Source organism: Thamnophis sirtalis, unplaced genomic scaffold, assembly GCF_051295495.1.
Source record: "Thamnophis sirtalis isolate CommonGarterSnake01/CBP01778 unplaced genomic scaffold, rThaSir2_p1.2 scaffold_2, whole genome shotgun sequence".
NCBI classification, from domain to species: domain Eukaryota; kingdom Metazoa; phylum Chordata; class Lepidosauria; order Squamata; family Natricidae; genus Thamnophis; species Thamnophis sirtalis.
This window is the reverse complement of record NW_028261382.1, coordinates 169892730-169913146: the sequence shown is the minus strand read 5'-3', so window position 1 is coordinate 169913146 and position 20417 is coordinate 169892730. Positions and strand designations below refer to the sequence as shown.

The window sequence follows — 20417 nt, the reverse complement described above, 5'->3', positions numbered from 1 at the left end:
GAGATGGTAAATGTTATTTGAGAATATGGGTGTTAAAACACCTGTAACCAAACGACATGCTGTATGTGATGATGCTTTTTTGTGTGTGGGTTTTTTCTTTTTGTTTTGCTTTTTTATTGTTGTGTGTATGTGTTGTCTATGTAATAAAAATAAAAATGTATATTTTAAAAAAAAGTAATTACTGGGAGTCAGCCCTCTCTATGATCTGATAGTTTGTTGTCAACCATTTTCTGAGGCAAGTACATCGCCACATATTTTACATAAAGTAGGGGTCTCCAACTTTAAGTCTTGTGGACTAACTACCAGAATTCCTTAGCCAACATGGCTGCTGAAGAGTTGGAGTCAGAGGTGGGTTCCTGCCAGTTCGCACCTATTCGGTAGAACCGCTTCGTCAAATCTACCGAACCGGTTAGAAGAGGTTCCACCAGTGGACCCGGAAAGCAGGCCACACCTACAGAAGAGGTTCCAAAATATTTTGAAACCCACCACTGGTTGAAGTTCACAAGTCTTAAAAGTTGCCATGTTTGGAGACCCTTGACTTAAAGCACTATAGTAAATAAATCCCTCTCCCCCTTTTTTTAAATTACTACAGGTTTTTTTGTTTGGTTGGTTTTGTCACTGATTCTTCTGAGTATGGGTGCTAATGCTGGTAGTAATCTATCTCATTTGTCTGGGCTTTTTCTTCTTCACTGTTTTAGGTTTCACAGGCCATAGGAACGGAATATGCTGCCATCTTGAGAGCAAAATGGAAAAAGAACCATAAGTGCTGATGTCATTCATTTCTCTGTTACGTACAGTGGTAAATCTTCTGAACTGAACTAAAACCTATGAAAACATGCAGGAAATGTGAGTTTTCTCATGCTGGGAATAACTTCCTCGTACAATCTGTTGGCACAACATTCGGCAACTGAGGCTATCTTGGCAAGAATCATCCCTGGAGTTGGCACACTTATATTTTAAATGCTGCTGTATGGAGCCCCCAAGCCATTTGTTCACATTAGTGGTCTTTGTTTTTCGATCCCGTCAGTCCTCTTTCATCTCTGAAGGAAGCTGAGGCCCTTGGTATTTGGCAGTGACAGAAGTTCTGCTGGACACAAAGTCACTGTTCTGGAACAACGTTTCTACCAAACATTTCATTCTGTGTGGAGCACCTTAGAACTTGATGGGGTGAGCTGGGGAAATGGAACCCACCTCAAAGGATCCATCTCTCTTTGACTATCCAAACCCCACCACCACCCCCGGGAAGATCTTCGGCTGACTGGTGGCTACTCTTCGATTTCTACAGGACCAAGAAAGATTCTTCACCCTCCATTTCTCTTCTTCAAATGATTCTTTTGCTGCAATGTTTTGGAAGAGTTCAAGATTGAAGAACTTTGTCATCGCACGCTTATTTTCTACAGTGGAACGTGTCACACTGCCTTCTGCCCTGCTGGCTATTTCATGTTTCATATGGTCCTGTGTAGCAGTTCGATAGCCTAGCGTGTCCTGGCGTGGCCTGTCAGCTTTACATAGGTTTTTTCCAATTCACTAATGTGCAAAGGCACGAGTTAAAGAGAACACTAATTATGCTGTATGCTTGGATGTTGATTTTTGTTTTCTTCTAACAGGAGGGATTTCTATTCTTCAAAGTGCTTCTTGGTATAAATAACTAAATATGCTGTTGTGAATGGCTCAGTCTTACATTGAGAGACAAAGCATTTGGCAAAAGGCTAGAGATGTGCTATTGTTATTATTTATCATCATATTTTATAGTTTATTTTATGATATTATTTCACGTTTAAGATATTGGTCTTCTTTTAATAAGAATACCTTTGCACATTGGAAAGAATTATGAAGCCACTGTATCAAAACACTTTGGTGATGTCTACTAAGATCTACATCTAGTTCAGATTAAACATCTCTGACTATGCCTTTTAGGTTGAAACGTTGCCATCTTGAACGTTTTGCCCATCCATGCAAATCACTATAGATATGGCAGCTTTAATTCTCAGACCTTCGCTGGTGTAAGATTATAATCTGAGATCTAAATGTGGTTGTACTTAGAGGAGACTGTTATACTGAATAGGTCTTAAATAGACAATAACTTAAGTTCTGTTTCAGTGGGGCCTCCTCTAAAGTGAGGGCTACTTAAGTTCAGGTGATTTCAGTGGGCGTCATCTATTTAGGATTAAATCAAAAGAGTGGTTGGATTGATCCATTTTCTTTGAGAAAACATGTATATGGAAGCACATTTTAATGGGTGACTGCAGTGATTCAGGTTCTTCTCCAAACTAAAACCTGGGTCACCGTAGTGCCCATTACAATCCTCACTGAATATGTGATTAAGCTAGACTAAGAAAATCCATTTTTTTCTTACACAGATCGGTTTTGTCTAGTTATGTTACTCTGGGTATAAGAAAAAAGGAGATGAAGTAATGGAGTACTTTGTTTTTAGATAAAAGTACATGTATTGGTTTTTTTATTTAAAAAATGCAAAAAATAAAAAATAAAGAGATTACGACACCACCAGTGGTCAGCAGGTGAAGTAGGCGGGCTTGTAGTTGGGTGAATTGCTAGGATGGTGGAGATGGGAGGGTAGTGAAAATGTTAATTCATTTGCCTGGTTTGGACAGAGCAAATCTATAGCAGATAAAACTGTTTTTTTTAACACCTTGGAAAACACTCATTTTAACATAGCCAGTTTTCATCTGTCATAGTTTCATAGCATTATGAAATAATGGAGACCTGCTTGCCCACCATACCAGCTTTACAGTCCACCAACCCTTGAGTGAAGCTCCTCCCCATTGTTCAAAGACTTATTCTTACCACCACCACGGATTATCTTTTTCTTTCTTTCTTCCTGAGAAGAATTAATAGGTTACAGAACGGATCCTCTCTGCAGATCTGAATTTCCAGATGACTTTAATTTCACTTTGCTGATAATCCAGGTAGTTCCTGTCTCTTTACCTATGAGGAGTAAAAGACCAGGACCATACATGAAGGTTGGATTGAACTGCTAAAAGCCCATGCATAAGAATCTTCTCCACTAATGGTCAGCACCATTACGTTAGTTAGATGAGGGTCAATGGACTTAGTTCATTTGAACTGTGTAGGGATTCTAGGCTGAGCCCCCTTTTCACTCTGCCCCCAGGTACTGCTATTCCTTCTCTTACATCATCTTCCATAAAAGTGAAAGCATTTTTGTCCATGTTGGAAGACCCAAGGAATAGTAACTCGATATTTTTTTTATGCAGGTGTATGGGTGGAATCAAGAAATGGGGCATAACTAATTCATACAATGGAACTGTATGGTGTAGCTTATCAAAATGGAGGGTTGTTTTGCTTTCTGCATACAAATCTTTTCAGGTTTTTGTGTGCAAAATATTTTATTCCAATCCTTACCATCCATACAAGCAAATTGTTGAATTGGACAAAACTATCCCTTTTCAAAAAGTCAAAAGTTATCAGATGAGGTCCCACCCACTCAATGTTTAAATAACTTGATTATTCCCTAAAGCTCTTCGGTGAAAAATAGCTTATTTTTGAAGACTAAATGGTGTTTATTCTTTCTAAAGCACAGTCAGCTGTTTCACCTACAGAGTCAGCTGAAACATAGAGTTATACGCCACTGCTATGCCAAATTTAACTATTTTCACCAGTAAAATCTATGGATAAAAACAAGCTATTGTTGTTGCCCTACTCCCATTCATTTCACCAGGGCTTGAGTAGGATGTAAATTTGTTTAAATGGAGAGAGGCAGTCTTTTTCCTAGCATATTCAGTTTATTTCTAAGCCTCTGTTGTCCACATGAAGCTCTCAGACATCTATTTTCTACTCCTGGAGGAACCATTCCCCCCACTTAATCTCTATGAAAGAACAAGGATTGTAAATCTTGCAAAAGGCACGCAGGGCTGCAAGTCAGTCCCGCATAGAACTTGATTAGGCAGCTTAACTTAATGGTTGCAGGACTAGAAATGAGGATTCCAGTTGCTCTCCCAAGTTATTCTGAAACCGGTACATTTCCCAGGTCCTCTTCCCGTCAAAATGAATGTACATAGTTTTGTCTTTGTATAGGAGTGAATGTGGTGACAGTCGAGACTGTGATCTTCCAGTATTGTAATTTAACAGATTATGGCTGTATGGAAAACGATGATGATAAAATGTAAATATCTAGAAAAAAACACTAAAGTGAATCTCTACATCTAGAGTTTCAATTTGTATATACTGAAACTGCATGGTATTTAAATTGTCTTGGATGTATGCAGTTTCTTTAAAAAAAAAAAGTTTCAAAGAAAAAATGTTTTGGTTTTCTTTCTTTTGTCTGTTACATGTTCAGAGACACCCAGGAGTCAAAAACTAAGCCGCAGAGAGAGCAATACTTATATCAGAGGATCAAACGAAGCTCTGGGGAAGTCTTCCCCATCCTTTGAAGAACGGCATTTTGTCCACCTACGTAGAATGCTACCAGTTGTCTTGATGTCCGGTTTATGGACTCCCTGGAGGCCTTTATGGTGGCTCCAAAACCCATCAACCGATTTGGTCATTGGTTTTGGAGATTAAGCAAATCCCATTTGCCTTCTTTACATTTTAGTGGGGGTTTTCTCATTGTTTCTCATTGTTTCCAGTTCTTCAGAAATCATAGCTATGGTTTTAATTCACCAGAAAAAAAATTGCAGCGATTATTTTGTCAAATTCTGCCAAGTGTTTTCTTTTAGTACTTTCTCTTAGCCCTGGACAGTTATTGATTGAAGAGGGTATCACTGAATTAATTACACTCCACAAAGCAAGCCGTTCCATCCTTCATCTTTGTATGCAAAACTCAGTAATGAGTTTTCCTCTAACATTCACATGGTAATATTTGACTTCTGAACATTGTGGGGAAAAACTTATATGAGCTCTTTCTACACTAATCTAAAATAGGTTTGTTCAGGTGAAAACCTTTGCAGAACATTAAAGAGAACAGCCTGCCTCTGAAGAAAGATTTGAATTTCACTAGTCTGGCACCTTATTTTTAAATAGCATTTCACGCTTGACACAGTGAGGATTCTTGCACTGCTGTGGAACAAAATAAAATTTGAAGAAGGGATCAAGCCATTACGAGAAGTCATTTGTTGCTCACAGTCAATGTTACTGTAATCACAAAAGTAGTCTGCATTTTAAACATATGAATGGAAAGGCAATACATTTATTTCAAATAATAAAAATGAATCCACTCTATTATGAATTGCTGATGACCAGAGGATTAGAGGATCCATTGTGGTGCAGTGGAATGTAGTATTGCAGGCTAACTCTGCCCACTGCTAGGAGTTCAATTCCAACTGACTCAGCTTTCCATTCTTCCAAGGATGGTTAAGGACGAGGACCCAGATTGTTGGGGGCAATATGCTAACTCTGTAAACTGCTTAGATGGAGCTGTAAAGCATATATGTCTAAGTGCTATTGCTATATCTGATATTCAAATTCGGATCCTATTTCCTCTGTTGGTTTAGCAGCTTGGTAATTTCTGCAGCCAGAATCCATCTTCTGGGGTGGGATAAGGGATAATTACCTCATTTGGTATATGTTTAGTCTTGACATGAGAGGAAAAATGCAGTCACTTCCAATGCTGCCTTTATCAAAATAAAATTATATCAAATAATTTATATAATGCCCTTTCCTTGCTGCATAGGATAATATACAATACAATACAATAGCAGAGTCGGAAGGGACCTTGGAGGTCTTCTAGTCCAAATGGCTATCCAACATCTTAAAGACTTCCAGTGTTGGGACATTCACAACTTTTGGAGGGAAGCTGTTCCACTGATTAATTGTTCTGTCAGGAAATTCCCCCTCATTCTAAGTTGCTTCTCTAGTAGAGCAATTGTGGCTAGAGGATTCAACCCCTTTTCTCCGTTTGAGAGAAAACCAATTCCACAGGATATATATAGAATCAAACTTTATTAAACACAGAAAATGTAAAGACAAAACTTATTCTGAAATGTAGTATGAAAAGATAGACATTCAAAGTGGAGGATAATTACAGAGCTGTCCAGATCATGGTCATACAGCAACTTACAAATTAGTTTAAGAAAGAAAAATCTAAAATACAATAGACCAGAAGATGGGCAGTGATCTAATTCAGAGAACATTCCGCAAAATATCTGTACAAACTAGACAGATTTCCAATTATTAAATTAATATAGCAGAAGGAAAAGGTCTGTTCATTAAAATAGTGTAAAGATTGGTGTTAAATCCCAAATAGAGTTTACAGGTTTTCAATCAGTGGTGGGATATGACCGGTACGGGCATACCGGAGCCTGCTGGGAGCAACAGGTACCGTTCCGGTACGGTGCTCTGGAGGGCCCGCCCACCCTTCTTACCTTTATTTGAGTCGATCAGGGCTTCCGCACATGGAGCGGCGCCTGCGCAACGCTCTGCCGAACAGCTGGAGCATCGCAAGAGGTAAGTATGCATGCACGCACTGCGCGGGTGCATGTGGTGGGCGCACGGCCCCGTTACACCCTACCGGTTGCACCGGGATCCGGAACCCACTACTGTTCTCAATGTATAACCATTCAGCCAGTGGCTATTCCAAGTAATGATGGCACTCACTGAATGAATGGTTGAATGAAAACCATGATTGGGCGTTCCATCCATCCCAGTGGAGGATCACGATCTGGATGCACAGCACAAAGATCTAGATCTATCTTCACCCAAGAATATTAAACCAGGTCAGATAAAGTTCTAACAAATGCACTCAAATGTTTAATTTTAACCTTGATTTGTTTCATGGCTTAGCAATGTTGTGCAAACCTAGCCTATCTAGTTAGTTTATAATTTAATATAGTGTGCCAACCATGAAAAAACAATCTAAAGCAATTTAATTGGACCTTTTCCTAACACCAACAGCTATCAATTCCCTTTTGTACACTGAGTGATGTGCACATTATCTTTGTTTTGTACAGAAACTGAGATGTATAAAAGAATTTCTGCCAATTTATTTCCATAAGTTTAGGCAGAGATAGGACCTGTTTTACGAAGGGTAGAAGATTGTGCTGTTGAATTGCTATGGCCCACATACTTTATTCAAATCTAGAGGAATTTGAATGATAAAAAAGAGCTTGTTTAGTTGAATATCTCAATAAATAGCAATAGCACTTAGACGTGTATACTGCTTCACAGTGCTTTACAGCCCTAAGCGGTTTACAGAGTCAGCCTATTGCCCCCAACAATCTGGGTCCTCATTTTACCCACCTCAGAAAGATGGAAGGCTGAGTCAACCTTGAGCCAGTGAGAATCAAACTGCCGAAATGCTGGCAACCGGCAGTCAGCAGAAATAGCCTGCAGTTCTGCATTCTAACTACTGTGCCACCAGTGAGGTGAGGTGAGAATGAATGAACACTCTATTAAGTTGATCAAAACCTTCCTTTCATAATGCTTTGACATTTTCCTTTTCCCAGTTAGCCTCTTCCTAAAAAGTATCTGATAACAAATATTTCTGACAGGAAATCTGTGACTTTCCAAATGTTGATGAACTACAACTTCCGGAATCCTTCACCATTCACAATGTTGACTGGGACTTGACTGCTAGGAGTTGTCATATTATAGATTTCAACTCCCTGCAACAGGAGTGACACATCATAATTACAACCACTGTACCCACAATATTTAAATAACTTTAATTATATATTTCGGAGAAGGAAACAGACATAAAACAAAAACAAATGCAGGTAATTTCAAACTGAATGAGCAGGGGTCCCACAATGTTTGTGCCACAGTTCAATAGCCTTGCTCACAATTGCATCAGTATTATCTTGAGGTATCTATGAAAGATAAAAACACAGCTTGAAATAGAGGTATTTTTCAGTGCAGTCTTGAATGTGTTTGGCCTTGGTCTTCAAAATACTATTGAGTTTGATTAAAGCACTGTTTTCTAAGAAGCTGGAATGTATGAAATACTTACATTTTCCAACAACTGTTCAATTTCAGCACTAGTCAAGGCCATCAACTTCATTTTAAAGGTTAATAAGATCTCAACAGCAACAAAGACAAGGATTTTGCAAGAACCGCTAATAACCTTGTCCCAAACCCTAGAAAATTCAACGAGACCGTCATAAACTTGCTAATTTTACAATATACAATTTACATTATCATTATATTGCCTTTGTAATTAAAATTTGGTGAAGCCCTAGGAAAGCTGAACAACTCCTAGAAAAGCTGACAAATTGTCATTTTTCAGAATGCTGGTAATATAATTGACTGTCAAAACATCATGTCTATGTGATTCATGGACATATTCTCCACTGGAGACTACAGGGACTTAGGTTTTTCCAGTGTAAGAGAGGTGGAAGGGGGAGAAACTTGCCTTTGTAAACTTGATTCAGGTAGGCATCCAGCAAAACACTTTCTAAACCAAAGATTATAAGGAAGCTGGCCCATTGCTGAACACGACTTCAGATATGCGAGAAGCCGGTTGTCCTCAAGGCTCAGGATTTGTTCCAGAAGTTTTGGCTGCAGTAGCATAAGTATAAAAAGAATTAATGAAATATGCTAAAATCAGATTAAAAACTTTCCTTGTTCATAGATATTTGTGGCAAGAAAACCATCAAATTCAATTTAGTGTGATATATGAAGCAAATGACATCATAGCAATAGCAATAGCAGTTAGACTTATATACCGCTTCATAGGGCTTTCAGCCCTCTCTAAGCGGTTTACAGAGTCAGCATATTGCCCCCAACAACAATCCGGGTCCTCATTTTACCCACCTCGGAAGGATGGAAGGCTGAGTCAACCCTGAGCCGGTGAGATTTGAACCGCTGAACTGCAGTCAGCAGAAGTAGCCTGCAGTGCTGCATTTAACCACTGCGCCATCTTGGCTCATGCATGATCATTCTTCCAGGTCAGAAATATGCATAACAATATATTTACAAAATCATTTGAGAATTCCTTTACAGAACCAGTTTTGTTAAAATAAAATAAAAAGGAATCACACGGCAAAAGAAGCACATTATGACATTTTTATCATGGCACCAGTTTCTGTCTGCTAATCCATCGGATTTTTTTCCAGTGGTTCTGCCTCACACGTGCAATTTGCATGCATACAGGACTGTATCCAACATCTTCAAAATTACTGGTCACATTTTAAGAATAACTCTCCCCGCCCCCTCAAAATCAGGCCTTTCAGGGTACATTTTATGAATGTAAGGCTCCCTATGGTCACCTGATCAAAATTTGTACATTTGGTAACTGGCATGTATTTATGACAGTTGCATCGTCCTGGGATCACGTGATCACATTTTGCAATCTCCTGTCAAATAACGGGAAAGCCAGATTCACTTAACAACCATCTTACTAACTTAACAAGTATATCTATTTACTTAACAACAGTGGCAAGAAAGATTGTAAAATATGGTAAAATTCACTTAACAACTATCTTGCTTAGCAACAGAAATTTGGGCATCAATTGTGGTCCTGAGTATCAGTTTTTCAAGTTTTTCATAATCAGCACCTTGAATTACATCCAGAACCAGGCATGTAATTAATGCACAGAGAGCAGTGATGCTTTGTGGCTGGATTTTGAACCAGATGAAACTTCCAAGCGTTTGTCAAAGGCAGCTCTACATATGCTGCTTTGCAATAGACAAGGTGTGAGTGACTAGAGCAGAGCTGTCAAATTCCTGGCCCATGGGCCAGATGCATCACGCCCTGGCCACACCCATGCCCAGTTTAGCGAAGGGGGGGGGAGCCCCGACACGTCACATGATGCTGCTGCGATGATGTGAGTTTGACGCCCCTGGACTAGAGCATGAGTGATCAAGTTTGAAGGGCCTCCTAAACCAGGAAAGGATGCAGCTGTTGCACCAAGTGAAGCTGTCTAAAGACCTTCCTGACCACTGTTACTACCTTTTACTACTATGGTTACTACAACCATAGCCGCTTGGTACTTGATGTTCCATCCCCATCCCGGCCTGCATAGTCATCAGTCCCTGGGGCCGAACTTTGATAGCTTCACTCTGCCAGTCTGGGATTGAAAGATATAATTGTGTAAAGGAAGAAAACTGGAAAACAGTGCCTCCAATTCTCAATCCCTGGAATTGATTCCGAAGGGAAATCGCTTTAAATCACCGTGGTTTACTTGAAATAACTAACCTCCAAACCAAGTAAAGGTTAGCACATTTTTAAAGTTCAGGTACAACAATATAATGCAGTTAATCAAAACTGAATATGAATGTTTGCAATCTACTCCTAGCAGATGTGTGTGCAAAAGGTAACATGGGGCACATGAAGCCCAGCAGGAAGCTGGATCACTTATGACAATAAATCATCATATATTGTGACACACCCAATCTCTTCTATCACTCTTTGCAGCCTCTTGGTTTTGTCAGCAACTCTCAAGATAATGAATTGTAACATAAATCATCAACAAAAACTGATAGAAGCTGATCAGTAAGAGGTGTGTGTGTGTGTGTACATACATACTGAGAATGTTCCAATCTCAGAGCAAGCCCTTCTATTTTAATTATATATACATACATACAGCAGGAACTGTTGGAGCTGCCACCAGACTCCAACAGTGAGGGGCCCTATGAGTCGGCTCTGGAGGATATGGAGGACCCTGGACAGGGTTCCAACTCTGAGCAGGGCGCAGAGAGGCTGGTTGGCCACCAGGAGGCACCTGAGCCTTGGACCAGTGGAGAGGAGACAAGGGAGTATGATCCTGACATCAGCAGCGATTGTTCCTGGATGCCCGGCACCGAAGAGCTAATAGGCGTCAGGAATAATTATGCAATTACAGGAGGTAATTGCACTCAGCTGGTGGTCATTAGGCTCCTCTCCAGACTATAAAAGGACTGCTTGTGCACACGCCCCTTTTGCAGAAGTCAACGCAGGAACTAATGTTGGAGAACATTATTGTGAGCTTGGCAGGCTGGATTGCTGCCACGGCTTATCTGTGCTGGATTGCTGCCCAAGCTTGTCTGTGCTGGGTTGCTGCCAAGGACCTGTCTGTCTGTTAATTAAATGCCGTAACTTATCTTTGGCTCGGAGTGTGTGTTGGTGTGGGATGAGGGTGAGTCAGAACTCATACAGTACACATAATTAAAATAAAAGTGCTTGCTCTGAGATTGGAACATTTTTTCAGTTATCCTCTCTTACATGATTCATCTTGTCTGAAATAATCAGCATATTTCCAATCTCCCACTAGTGTTTCAAGTGTCACTGGAGGAGATCACACATACACACAAAGCCAAGGGCAAACAAACTATCTCCTACTATATCACACCCTATTTTCTCCAATCTAGACCACAATTCTTCGGTCTTCTTCAAAACCATGCTGTATATTTTTAATGATAGAATCCCTTACGCCACCAGGTTCAAACTTTTGGCCTTGAACCACCTGGAACTATGCCACTTATGGTCTGACCTAAGCACAGTACACAAAATTATCTGCTACAACGTCCTACCTGTCAACGACTACTTCAGCTTCAACCTCAATAATATACGGGCAAACCATAGATGCAAACTCAAGGTAAACCCCTCCAAACTTGATTGCAGAAAATGCGACTTCAGCAACAGTGGTCAATGCCTGGAATGCTCTACCTGACTCCATTGTTACATCCTTTAACCCCCACAGCTTCGACCTTAAATTGTCTACCGTGGACCTCACCCCATTCCTAAGAGGACCATAAATGGGGTGTGTGCATAAGTGCACCAGCGTGCCTACCATCCCTGTCCTACTGTCCCCATTTATTTGTACTCATTTTCTTGTTCATGTCCATGTTTATACTTATACTTGTTATCTTGTACGTGTTCAACAAACTAAAAATAAAAAAATAAAAAAGATACCTTGCCAGAAGCAAGTGTCAAAGCGTGACCCGTCAAAACCGCGGTCGACTAAAGCGCGCCTGACGAAAGCGCGTACGTGACATCAGCAGCAGCGCGACAAATAAAATTAAAAATAAATTAAATTAAAATTAAAATAAAATTAAAGCAAGCCGATTCACATAAAGGTAAGGGTTAGGTTTAGGGTTAGGGTTAGGGTTACGTTAAACGTTAGGGTTAGGGTTAGGGTTAGGTTTAGCGTTAGGTTAAGGGTTAGGTTTAGGGTTAGGTTAAGGGTTAGGGTTAGGGTTAGGTTTGGGGGGGTTAGGGTAAGGTTTTCGCTTTAATTTTAAATTTACCGCTCACAGCGCGATGTTTTCATCGCGCTGTGATGATGTCACGTACGCGCTTTCGTCGAGCGCGCTTTAGTCTACCGCGGTTTTGTGGTGGAACCGTGTCAAAGAATACAGAAAAGTGGATTGGACTTGTTATGGAAATTATCTTCTTTTACCACAATCCCGAATCCACTTTTTATAACAAATGCAAAATAACGTGGTATCGATGGATAATGGAGTCTATTATAAAGTTTGTATACGCACAAATTCAATGTAAATATATGCACCCATGTTTTACAGCTACATAAATCCACAACAAATATTAGAAATGGCCAACATAACACTAGAAAGTGTTGATCCTAGGCAATTGCTGTTTTTTTTTAGAGGGGGAATATAAACCCTACAAGAGAAGCAAACAGCGGGAGTCAATCATGCTAATTTTTTTAATGTTCCCATTGATATCTCATGTGAAATTACTTAAACCATAGCCAGAAACTACCTTAGATCATTGTAATTATCTTTGCTTCTCCCAAACATTTGCATGTAATTTTAAACGTATATTTTCCTTATCTCTAACAGCAAGTATGATATATATTATCAATTATATACAGGCAGTCCTCAATAATTCATTTAGTGACCAAAGTTACAAGAGCAATAAAAAAGTGACGTGACTAATTTCTACATTTATGACCAAATGCAACATCCTCATGGACATGTATGTGATCAAAAATCAGATGCTTGGCAACTGACTCACATTTATGATCGTTGAAGTGTCCTGGGGATCATCTGATCTTCCTTTGCAACCTTTTGACAAGCAAAGTCAAACGGGGAATCCAGATTCACTTAACAATTGTATTACTAACTTAACAACTGCAGTGATTCACTTCACAACTGTGCCAAGAAAAGTTGTAAAATGGCGCAAAACCTGTTGAGATCCATTACCAGTTCTGTGTATAGGGCAGTTATGGCTGCCTGAAAACACAGGCCCAGAGATGGATGAACAAAAACATTCTTCTTAGCAATATGTAAAAGCTTTCCTATTAATTAATGTGCTGTACCGGCCTCTAGCATCTGGTATGTTAGCCAGCACTTCAAAGGGATGCAGGAATGAGAGCTGTTTACTTCTTCCCCCACTCCTCCCCACCTATTCCTCCACTTCCCTCCACCTCTCATTTACCCCTCCTCTTCTGCCCAGAGACGAAGCCTCTTGCCACGCTGCAATATTATTATTGGACTTATTTAGTCATGTGCCTTTTGATGTAATTTGTATACACCTTCTCTTTGTTTGGAACTAATAAAAGAAGCCCCCCGGGCATCGCTCGGGGCCAAGCCTCATCCCAAGAAGGATTTGTCCGGTGTCTTTCTTCTCATTCGGCTACAAGCATGAGCGGCCCATCAGAAGCATGAAAAAGCCGCAAAAACCCACTTAACAACTGTCCTCACTGAGCAACAGAAATTTTGGGCTCAATTGTAGTCGTAAGTCAAGGACTTACCTCTACCTGCAATCCTATTTCTATATTGGACGTTCACTCATATGTGCAGTTCCGCAGAGATAACACTTATTTTCTTACCAGCTGTGGTAATGACTCCTTGTACCTATTGTTTAACTGGTTCACAAAACTACTGACTAGCCAGTAGCAATCAACATTGTCTTCCACCATTTCTTCCATTGCTTTCGCAATAGCAAGGAATATCTCATCTTCGGGTTGCTAGAAAACAAAGAGGACATGGCAGAGAATCAGAGAAAGACATTCATACATTCAGTTTAAAAAATTGCAATCAGGTTCCCACTAATAAGCAAATGTGTTTGGTACAAATGTGTACTGAGGATGCTACCCAAAGCTTTCTAAATCCGCAAAGCTACAGGACTTCTGAGAAGGAATGGTGAACGGAAAACGAGTTCGCTAGAAGTGGAGCGGATGACCTCAGCAGAAGGGCTGGCTCTCCGAACAAGGAGAGGACTTGAGATCACTCACAATTGCTCCAGACAATTATGGAGTGAGGATATGACATCAGTGGATTTGAAATTGCTGGGAAAAGAGGACAGTGTCATATTTTGCTTAAACCTTGGCCAGCACCTTCAAAAGGACACTAGGTTGGCTGATATCATTTCCTAATCCCTTTCAGAAATTGCTTGTTAACTGCTTTCAGTTACTAGGATCCTTTGGATGGACAGGTTTTATAGCACAGGAAGAGTTGTCTTTCATGTTTAATGAAAGAAGTTTCAAATACAAAGGCTTGTTTTCTTTTGTTCCATCACGCCCAATTTTCAGAGACAGCCTGGGTTAAGTTCCTGCTGTTGGTTTGGCAAAGTTTTTCAGAAATGATTTGCCACTGCCTCTGTCCTAGGGCTGAGAGACAGTGAGGTCACCCAGTTGACTTTGTGCCTAAATCGGGACTAGAATTTACAGTCTCCTGGTTTCTAGCCTGATTCCTTAACCACGACACCAAACTGGTTCTCTAAATATGGACATTTTGAAAGGCATTTTTGAACAACGGACCCAGAAGGTAAGTTTAAGACCATCTGCGTTTATAGATAAGTCTGTGTTTAAAAGACATTATGGAAGAGGAACACGTTGTACCTGGGTCCTAAAGGCCGGTTATTATAAGTTAAAAATAAAACTGTGATTGATAGATGATTTCAAGTGGCCCTCATTTACCTTCAATAACCATCTGAACTTACGACCATTCTGAAAGAGAGATACTTAATTCTGACGTTTGGAGTGTCCCTGTATTTATGTTGGCGATTGGATTACAATTACGACACTGCAGCATAATACCGTCGTGCAATTTTTAACCTTCACTTCCAACTTTCAACAAGCAAAGTCAATAAGGAAGCTCGCAGGTGGTTTGTCAGCCTCTGTTTTGCTGCTTGCTTTTCGGCTGCCATTGAAACGGGGAGGGAGGACTGTTATTTGGGAGTTGTTCTTAGCATCTACTGCGCATGTGGCCAAGGAGGGGAGTTTCCTGCCAAGGCCAGCTGTCCGGCATACCAATCTGATGATGCTTTTTGAAGATGTCTTCCACCTGACAGCTGTGGTGATATTGGATTGGACTATGGACTGGGGTTACCAAGGGGAGGGGAATAGGTCATGCATTGATACCTAATGCTTTCGCGCGCTTTTGCTCAGATCCAGCTTTGCTTAGCTTCTATTTACTTATAATCAGTAAAAGGACTCTTTAATTCTGCAAAATGGAGTTGAGTGGTTTCTTTCTTGGTTATTAAGTGAAGCAGCCTTGACAAGGTTGCAAATGGCAACCATGTGACTTTGCACTGAACGACACAGTGGGATTCCCTTAACAGCAGCAACCAGAAGTGCAGGATTTGTGGTGCGGTCACAGGATGTTGTCCTTTATGACCTTATCACTTAGCGTCAAAAATTCCAGTCCCGAAGCTGAGCTCAAGGTAGAGAGTTTATTGATTTTTCCCTTTTTTTTTGTTTGTTTTTTTATTCATTTCTTTTTTCCTTTCTCTTTTATCTTTTAATTTTTAACCTATTTGGTTCTAATATACTCTAGACTGTGTTTGATAAAAAGCTATGCCGGGTATGGGATCTGGGAAGTCGGAAGGGGGGTAGGGAGGGGGGTTTACAGGGGGGAGGGGGGGAGGGGGGAAACATAGTTTCAATTTCCAAAACAATAAGAACGCACTTGTATACTGTTGCTCCCTTTTCTTTTCTTTTTCCTTTTCTTTTCTTTTTTTTCTTCTTTTCTTTTAATTTTAGTATAAAATATAAATTGAATAGATTAATGAATAGTAGAAATACACCGAAGTGAGGAGTAGAGGGAAAGAAGAGGGAGGAGTAGAGAGGGAGTGAGAGGGGAATGTAAGGAGGGTGAGATGGAGGGAAGGGGAGAAAGGAATGTTTGAGGGGGAGGGGAAGTAGAAGAGGGGAAATGTTGGAGGGGAGAAATGAAAGTTGGAGGGGGAGAAGAAAGGGTGTATGGAGGGTTGAAGTGTTATGTTGGTTTTCTATGGTGGAATATAAGATGAGTTGTGTTTACTGTTTTCTTAATTGCACAGTACATAAGTGATTGTATAAAATGAAAACGAAAATGAAATAAAATAGTCTTCAAAAATTCCAGTCCCAATTGCCAACTTCAAGACAACCTGTTATCAGCCCATTACACACTGTGTAAAAATACCAATTTGAGGGTAAGATAGACTATAAAGGCAGTTTCAAATATAGGGGCCAACAAAGGGCTTAAACAAGGGTATATTTCTTCTATCAACCCAACAGGAAATGCCCTAAGCCAGGGGTGGGGAACGATGGGCCCTTCTATGACTTGTGGACTTCAACTCCCAGAATTCCTGAGCCAGCCATACTCAGGAGTTGAAGTCCACAAGGGCCCATAGTTCCCCATCCCTGCCCCAAGCGAAAGTTTCATTCCCTCACATTGACTAACAAAACTGAATCTATACTGCTATACATAGATGATGCTGTCACATTACTGCAAATACCAACATGTTTTGAGCAGCCACGGCATTTAATCTCAGTCAGAAAAAAATCTGGGTTTGTGTGTAAAAATCTTATTAAAAGAAAAAGTAATCTTCACTGACTGACCAAAGGAAAAGATGAGTTTTGAGGTAGCTTTCCTGATTCCAACTGATATATCCGGAGGAATACTTCAACCTGTGGAGTAGAATCTGTGATAAAGCGAATTACTTGAAGGGCACGGTATACATCCCCATATTGCTCCTTTCTGTATTTCATCACAAATGCATGAGAGTCATGGTGAGGTGGGAGAATTCCTTTAAAGAAAAAAAGAAGATGAGAGATTTAGATTAAGTCTACTTGTTCTAAGGGTGAAACGTTCATCTTCATAACAATTATTCTCAGATCAAATTTAAAAAAAAGATCTAGCATTTGTTGCTAAGAAATGCTTTGGCACTGTTACTGCAAACACTAGTTTGCTAGCCATATAGTACTAAAATTCTCCTTGTGCTTCTACATTTGTTTCTATTCTCAAGCTAGCTCAAACTATGCATTATATCGCAACTATTTTTGAATCAAGGTACCTAAAACACGTTCGGAATGCAAAATCCGGGACCCATTATTCCTGTGGAATTGAAATTCCACAATGTTCAGACCAGCTGTGTTTGCAAAGTTGCAGGCACTGAAGCATCCCCACGGTCCCAATTGTAAACATGTGAGCAGCCAAGTTAGTGGGGGAAATTGGCAGGTAGTCAGAAGTCATTTCTGCTCCCATCGTTTTTTCCCCACACCCATAATCCTTCTGTTTATCTTTTTAGGTTAAGTAAATATTGACTTACTACTGAAGTTCATTTGCCATTATTATTATTATTATTATTTATTTGTCTTGTATGCCGCCCACTCCCGGAGGACTCCGGGCGGCTTACAAAAGACAAGGGAAAGGGGGGAACAAGACAAAGACAACATATTAAAAACAAAACCAACATTCACAATTTCCGTGGAGGCAGATGCTTCTCAGCTCCCCTCAGCCTGCTGGAACAGCCAGGACTTGGTGGCTTTGCGGAAGGCCGGGAGGGTAGTAAGGATCCGGATCTCAACAGGGAGCTCGTTCCAGAGGGCCGGAGCTGCAACAGAGAAGGCCCTCCCCCGGGGAGTCGCCAGCCGACATTGGCTGGCAGATGGAATCCGGAGGAGACCCAACCTGTGCGATCTAATTGGTCTGAGAGAGGTAATCGGCAGGAGGCGGTCTCTCAGGTACCCAGGTCCGATGCCATGTAGGGCTTTATAGGTAGCAACCAGCACCTTGAAGCGGATTCGGAGACTAATAGGTAGCCAGTGCAGCTCGCGGAGGATAGGTGTAACGTGGGTGTACCTTGGTGCACCCACGATCGCTCGCGCGGCTGCATTCTGGACTAATTGGAGTCTTCGAACACTCTTCAAGGGCAGCCCCTTGAAGAATGATTAGAATTATTAGAATTATTTTTCCATGTATACTCTTCTTAGAATATTACAGGACTGTGCAGCATTAGGATAAAAAAAGATGGTCAACCTAGAATTTCATTATTCATTCTGGTCTCATCAGACTGCATTACCCTTCTCTCGAAGGATGACCCAATGGGTCACAGCACTGCCTAATGTTTTCTAATGTCTCTGCTAACCAGCTGCAAGGACAGTTTCCTTGCTAAAGACAGTGTACCAGAGGAATGAGCAGAAAAGCAAGCCTCAGTCGTGTACTTTTTTTTTTAATGAACGTGAGAACTCCCTGTAAATATATGTACATATATGCAAAGGGACTTAGATATGATTGATTTAGGATTAATTACACAATAGAGCTTTTATACAGAAAATTCCAAGCATAGTCCAAGCCTCCCCATTTATTAACAAAGTTACTGATCATTTTTAACCATGTATTTATTTTTAGGAAACAGAACAGGGAGACTAATCTTCCCCATCCCAGATACAGATGTGGTTGAGAAACTGAAATGTACAGTTCCAACATATTTGAAAGAAGCCAGGATTGAGAAGCTGATTAAAAACCACAACTGCCTATTTTGCTTAATAGCAGCTTTCTGAAAATTTCAATTATTTTTCCAAGCCTCACCTTAACAAATCTAGAATAGAGCAATTGTTAAAATACTTTCAGGGTGGAAAAAAAATAAAAATTCTTTCTTAAATACCAAAGCTACTCAGAGACATAAATGCAAACTATTAGAAATTTGACTTTTATGTGTTACAATAGCCAATTATATTGCTCAGTGCCACTTCTTAATGTATTTTAATGGCTGCACCTGCTAAGGCATCTATTGCAAGGTTTTATCAGGGAGCAGAACTGCAAGCAGATCAGCAAAGCCACCCTTGTTATTTATAAGGAAGAATTGGTCTTCATCAATTTCCATACCTAGAAGCACCTTCCATACCAACATCCGGTACATGGATGGGAGAGGGAACCTTTGACTAAATGTGCAAAGCTTCTCAATATCTGTAAATAAAGAGACAAAAACATTGTTTAACAATGTTATGAGGCAGCTCTAATCAATACTCACACTGGAACCCTGGCACTAGAACAAAAGGGTCCTCAGAGAATATTCCCCTCTGCTGACACTACTTATCTCCTGTTTACAAGGCAGTCCTTTCAGCGGTCCCAAGATGGTTCCACACTCACTTGCATTCTGATTCAGGTGACTCTGAGGACACAGATTAGTTTCCAAAACCAGAATATTAATAACTGCCTGGTTGCAGAAAGTATGGATCCCTTCCATCCCCCATCCCCTATTAGTTAGAATTGAAGAAGCTTCTTGTATGAGGAGCAAACAAGAAAAATGAGAGCCAAGGTGGCGCAGTGGTTAAATGCAGCACTGCAGGCTACTTCAGCTGACTGCAGTTCTGCAGTTCGGCTGTTCAAATCTCACCGGCTCAAGGTTGACTCAGCCTTCCATCCTTCCGAGGTGGGTAAAATGAGGACCCGGATTGTTGTTGGGGGCGATAAGTTGACTCTGTAAACCGCTTAGAGAGGGCTGAAAGCCCTATGAAGCGGTATATAAGTCTAACTGCTAAAAATCAGAAAGTCCGATTGCCTTTAAAATAAATCCACCTTTTGAGAGCAGAAGGCAGGATAAGAAACAATGGATGGAAACTAATCAAGGGGAGAATCAACCTAGAACTAAGGAGAAATTTCTTGACAGTGAGAACAATTAACCAGCGGAACAGCTTGCCTTCAAAAATTGTCACTGGAGGTTTTTAGGACACTGGACAGCCATTTATCCAGAATGCTTTAGGGTCTCCTGCTTGGGTAGGGGGGATGGATGAGAAGACCTCCAAGGTCCCTTCCAACTATGCTATTCGGATACAAGGACATCATTCTGGACCAACTAAAGCTTCCAAATTCTCCTCAACGGCAGCCCCATGTAGAGCATATTACAGCAGTCCAATCAAAAGGCGACTTATCCTCATCTACCATTCTTACTTCCAGCAGAAGACAGACTTAAAACGATTTGCTTCTATAAAGTACTTAAGATGGAATATTTTCACAGGCTGAAAATGGAGGAGAGAAAAAACATATTTCTCGTTCCTCGTTTCTATCTTGCTATAATAACATTTCGGGTTTTGGTGAAAATGGATATTCAGTTGTCAAAGAAATTCAGAATCCAGAGAGTAATTCAGAAAGACAAAAAAGGTACTGTATTTTTCGGACTATAAGACACACCAGTGTATAAGATGCACCAAGATTTTGAAGAAGTAAGAAAAAAAAAGTTTTTGCCTTCCCTCAGCCCCCAGTAGCATTCTGTAGGCTTCAGCAGGACTGGGAAAGGCAAAAACAGGGGCATTTTTGCCTTGTCCCAGCCCTGTTGAAGCCTGCAGAGGGTTGCT

General features: G+C 40.5%; 2 protein-coding genes across 8 annotated transcripts in view; one reads left to right on the top strand and one right to left on the bottom strand.

The window, feature by feature from the left end:
* PHACTR1 (phosphatase and actin regulator 1) overlaps window positions 1–2524 on the top strand; it is a 299830-nt gene extending 297306 nt beyond the window's left edge. For all 5 annotated transcript variants that reach the window (XM_087707455.1, XM_087707457.1, XM_087707458.1 and 2 more), the window contains one exon: window positions 699–2524. In XM_087707455.1, coding sequence (XP_087563581.1) covers window positions 699–714 — 16 coding nt within the window. In that variant the 3' untranslated portion in view covers window positions 715–2524. The remainder of the gene's footprint in view (window positions 1–698) is intronic.
* A 3372-nt stretch (window positions 2525–5896) lies between these two features.
* Window positions 5897–20417, bottom strand: part of TBC1D7 (TBC1 domain family member 7) — an 86835-nt gene continuing 72314 nt past the window's right edge. For all 3 annotated transcript variants that reach the window (XM_087707453.1, XM_087707452.1, XM_087707451.1), the window contains exons 3-8: window positions 18949–19029; window positions 16680–16867; window positions 13686–13823; window positions 8324–8469; window positions 7922–8048; window positions 5897–7781 (exon numbers count right to left, since the gene is read on the bottom strand). In XM_087707453.1, the coding sequence (XP_087563579.1) occupies window positions 7695–7781; window positions 7922–8048; window positions 8324–8469; window positions 13686–13823; window positions 16680–16867; window positions 18949–19029 (767 nt within the window). In that variant the 3' untranslated portion in view covers window positions 5897–7694. The remainder of the gene's footprint in view (window positions 7782–7921; window positions 8049–8323; window positions 8470–13685; window positions 13824–16679; window positions 16868–18948; window positions 19030–20417) is intronic.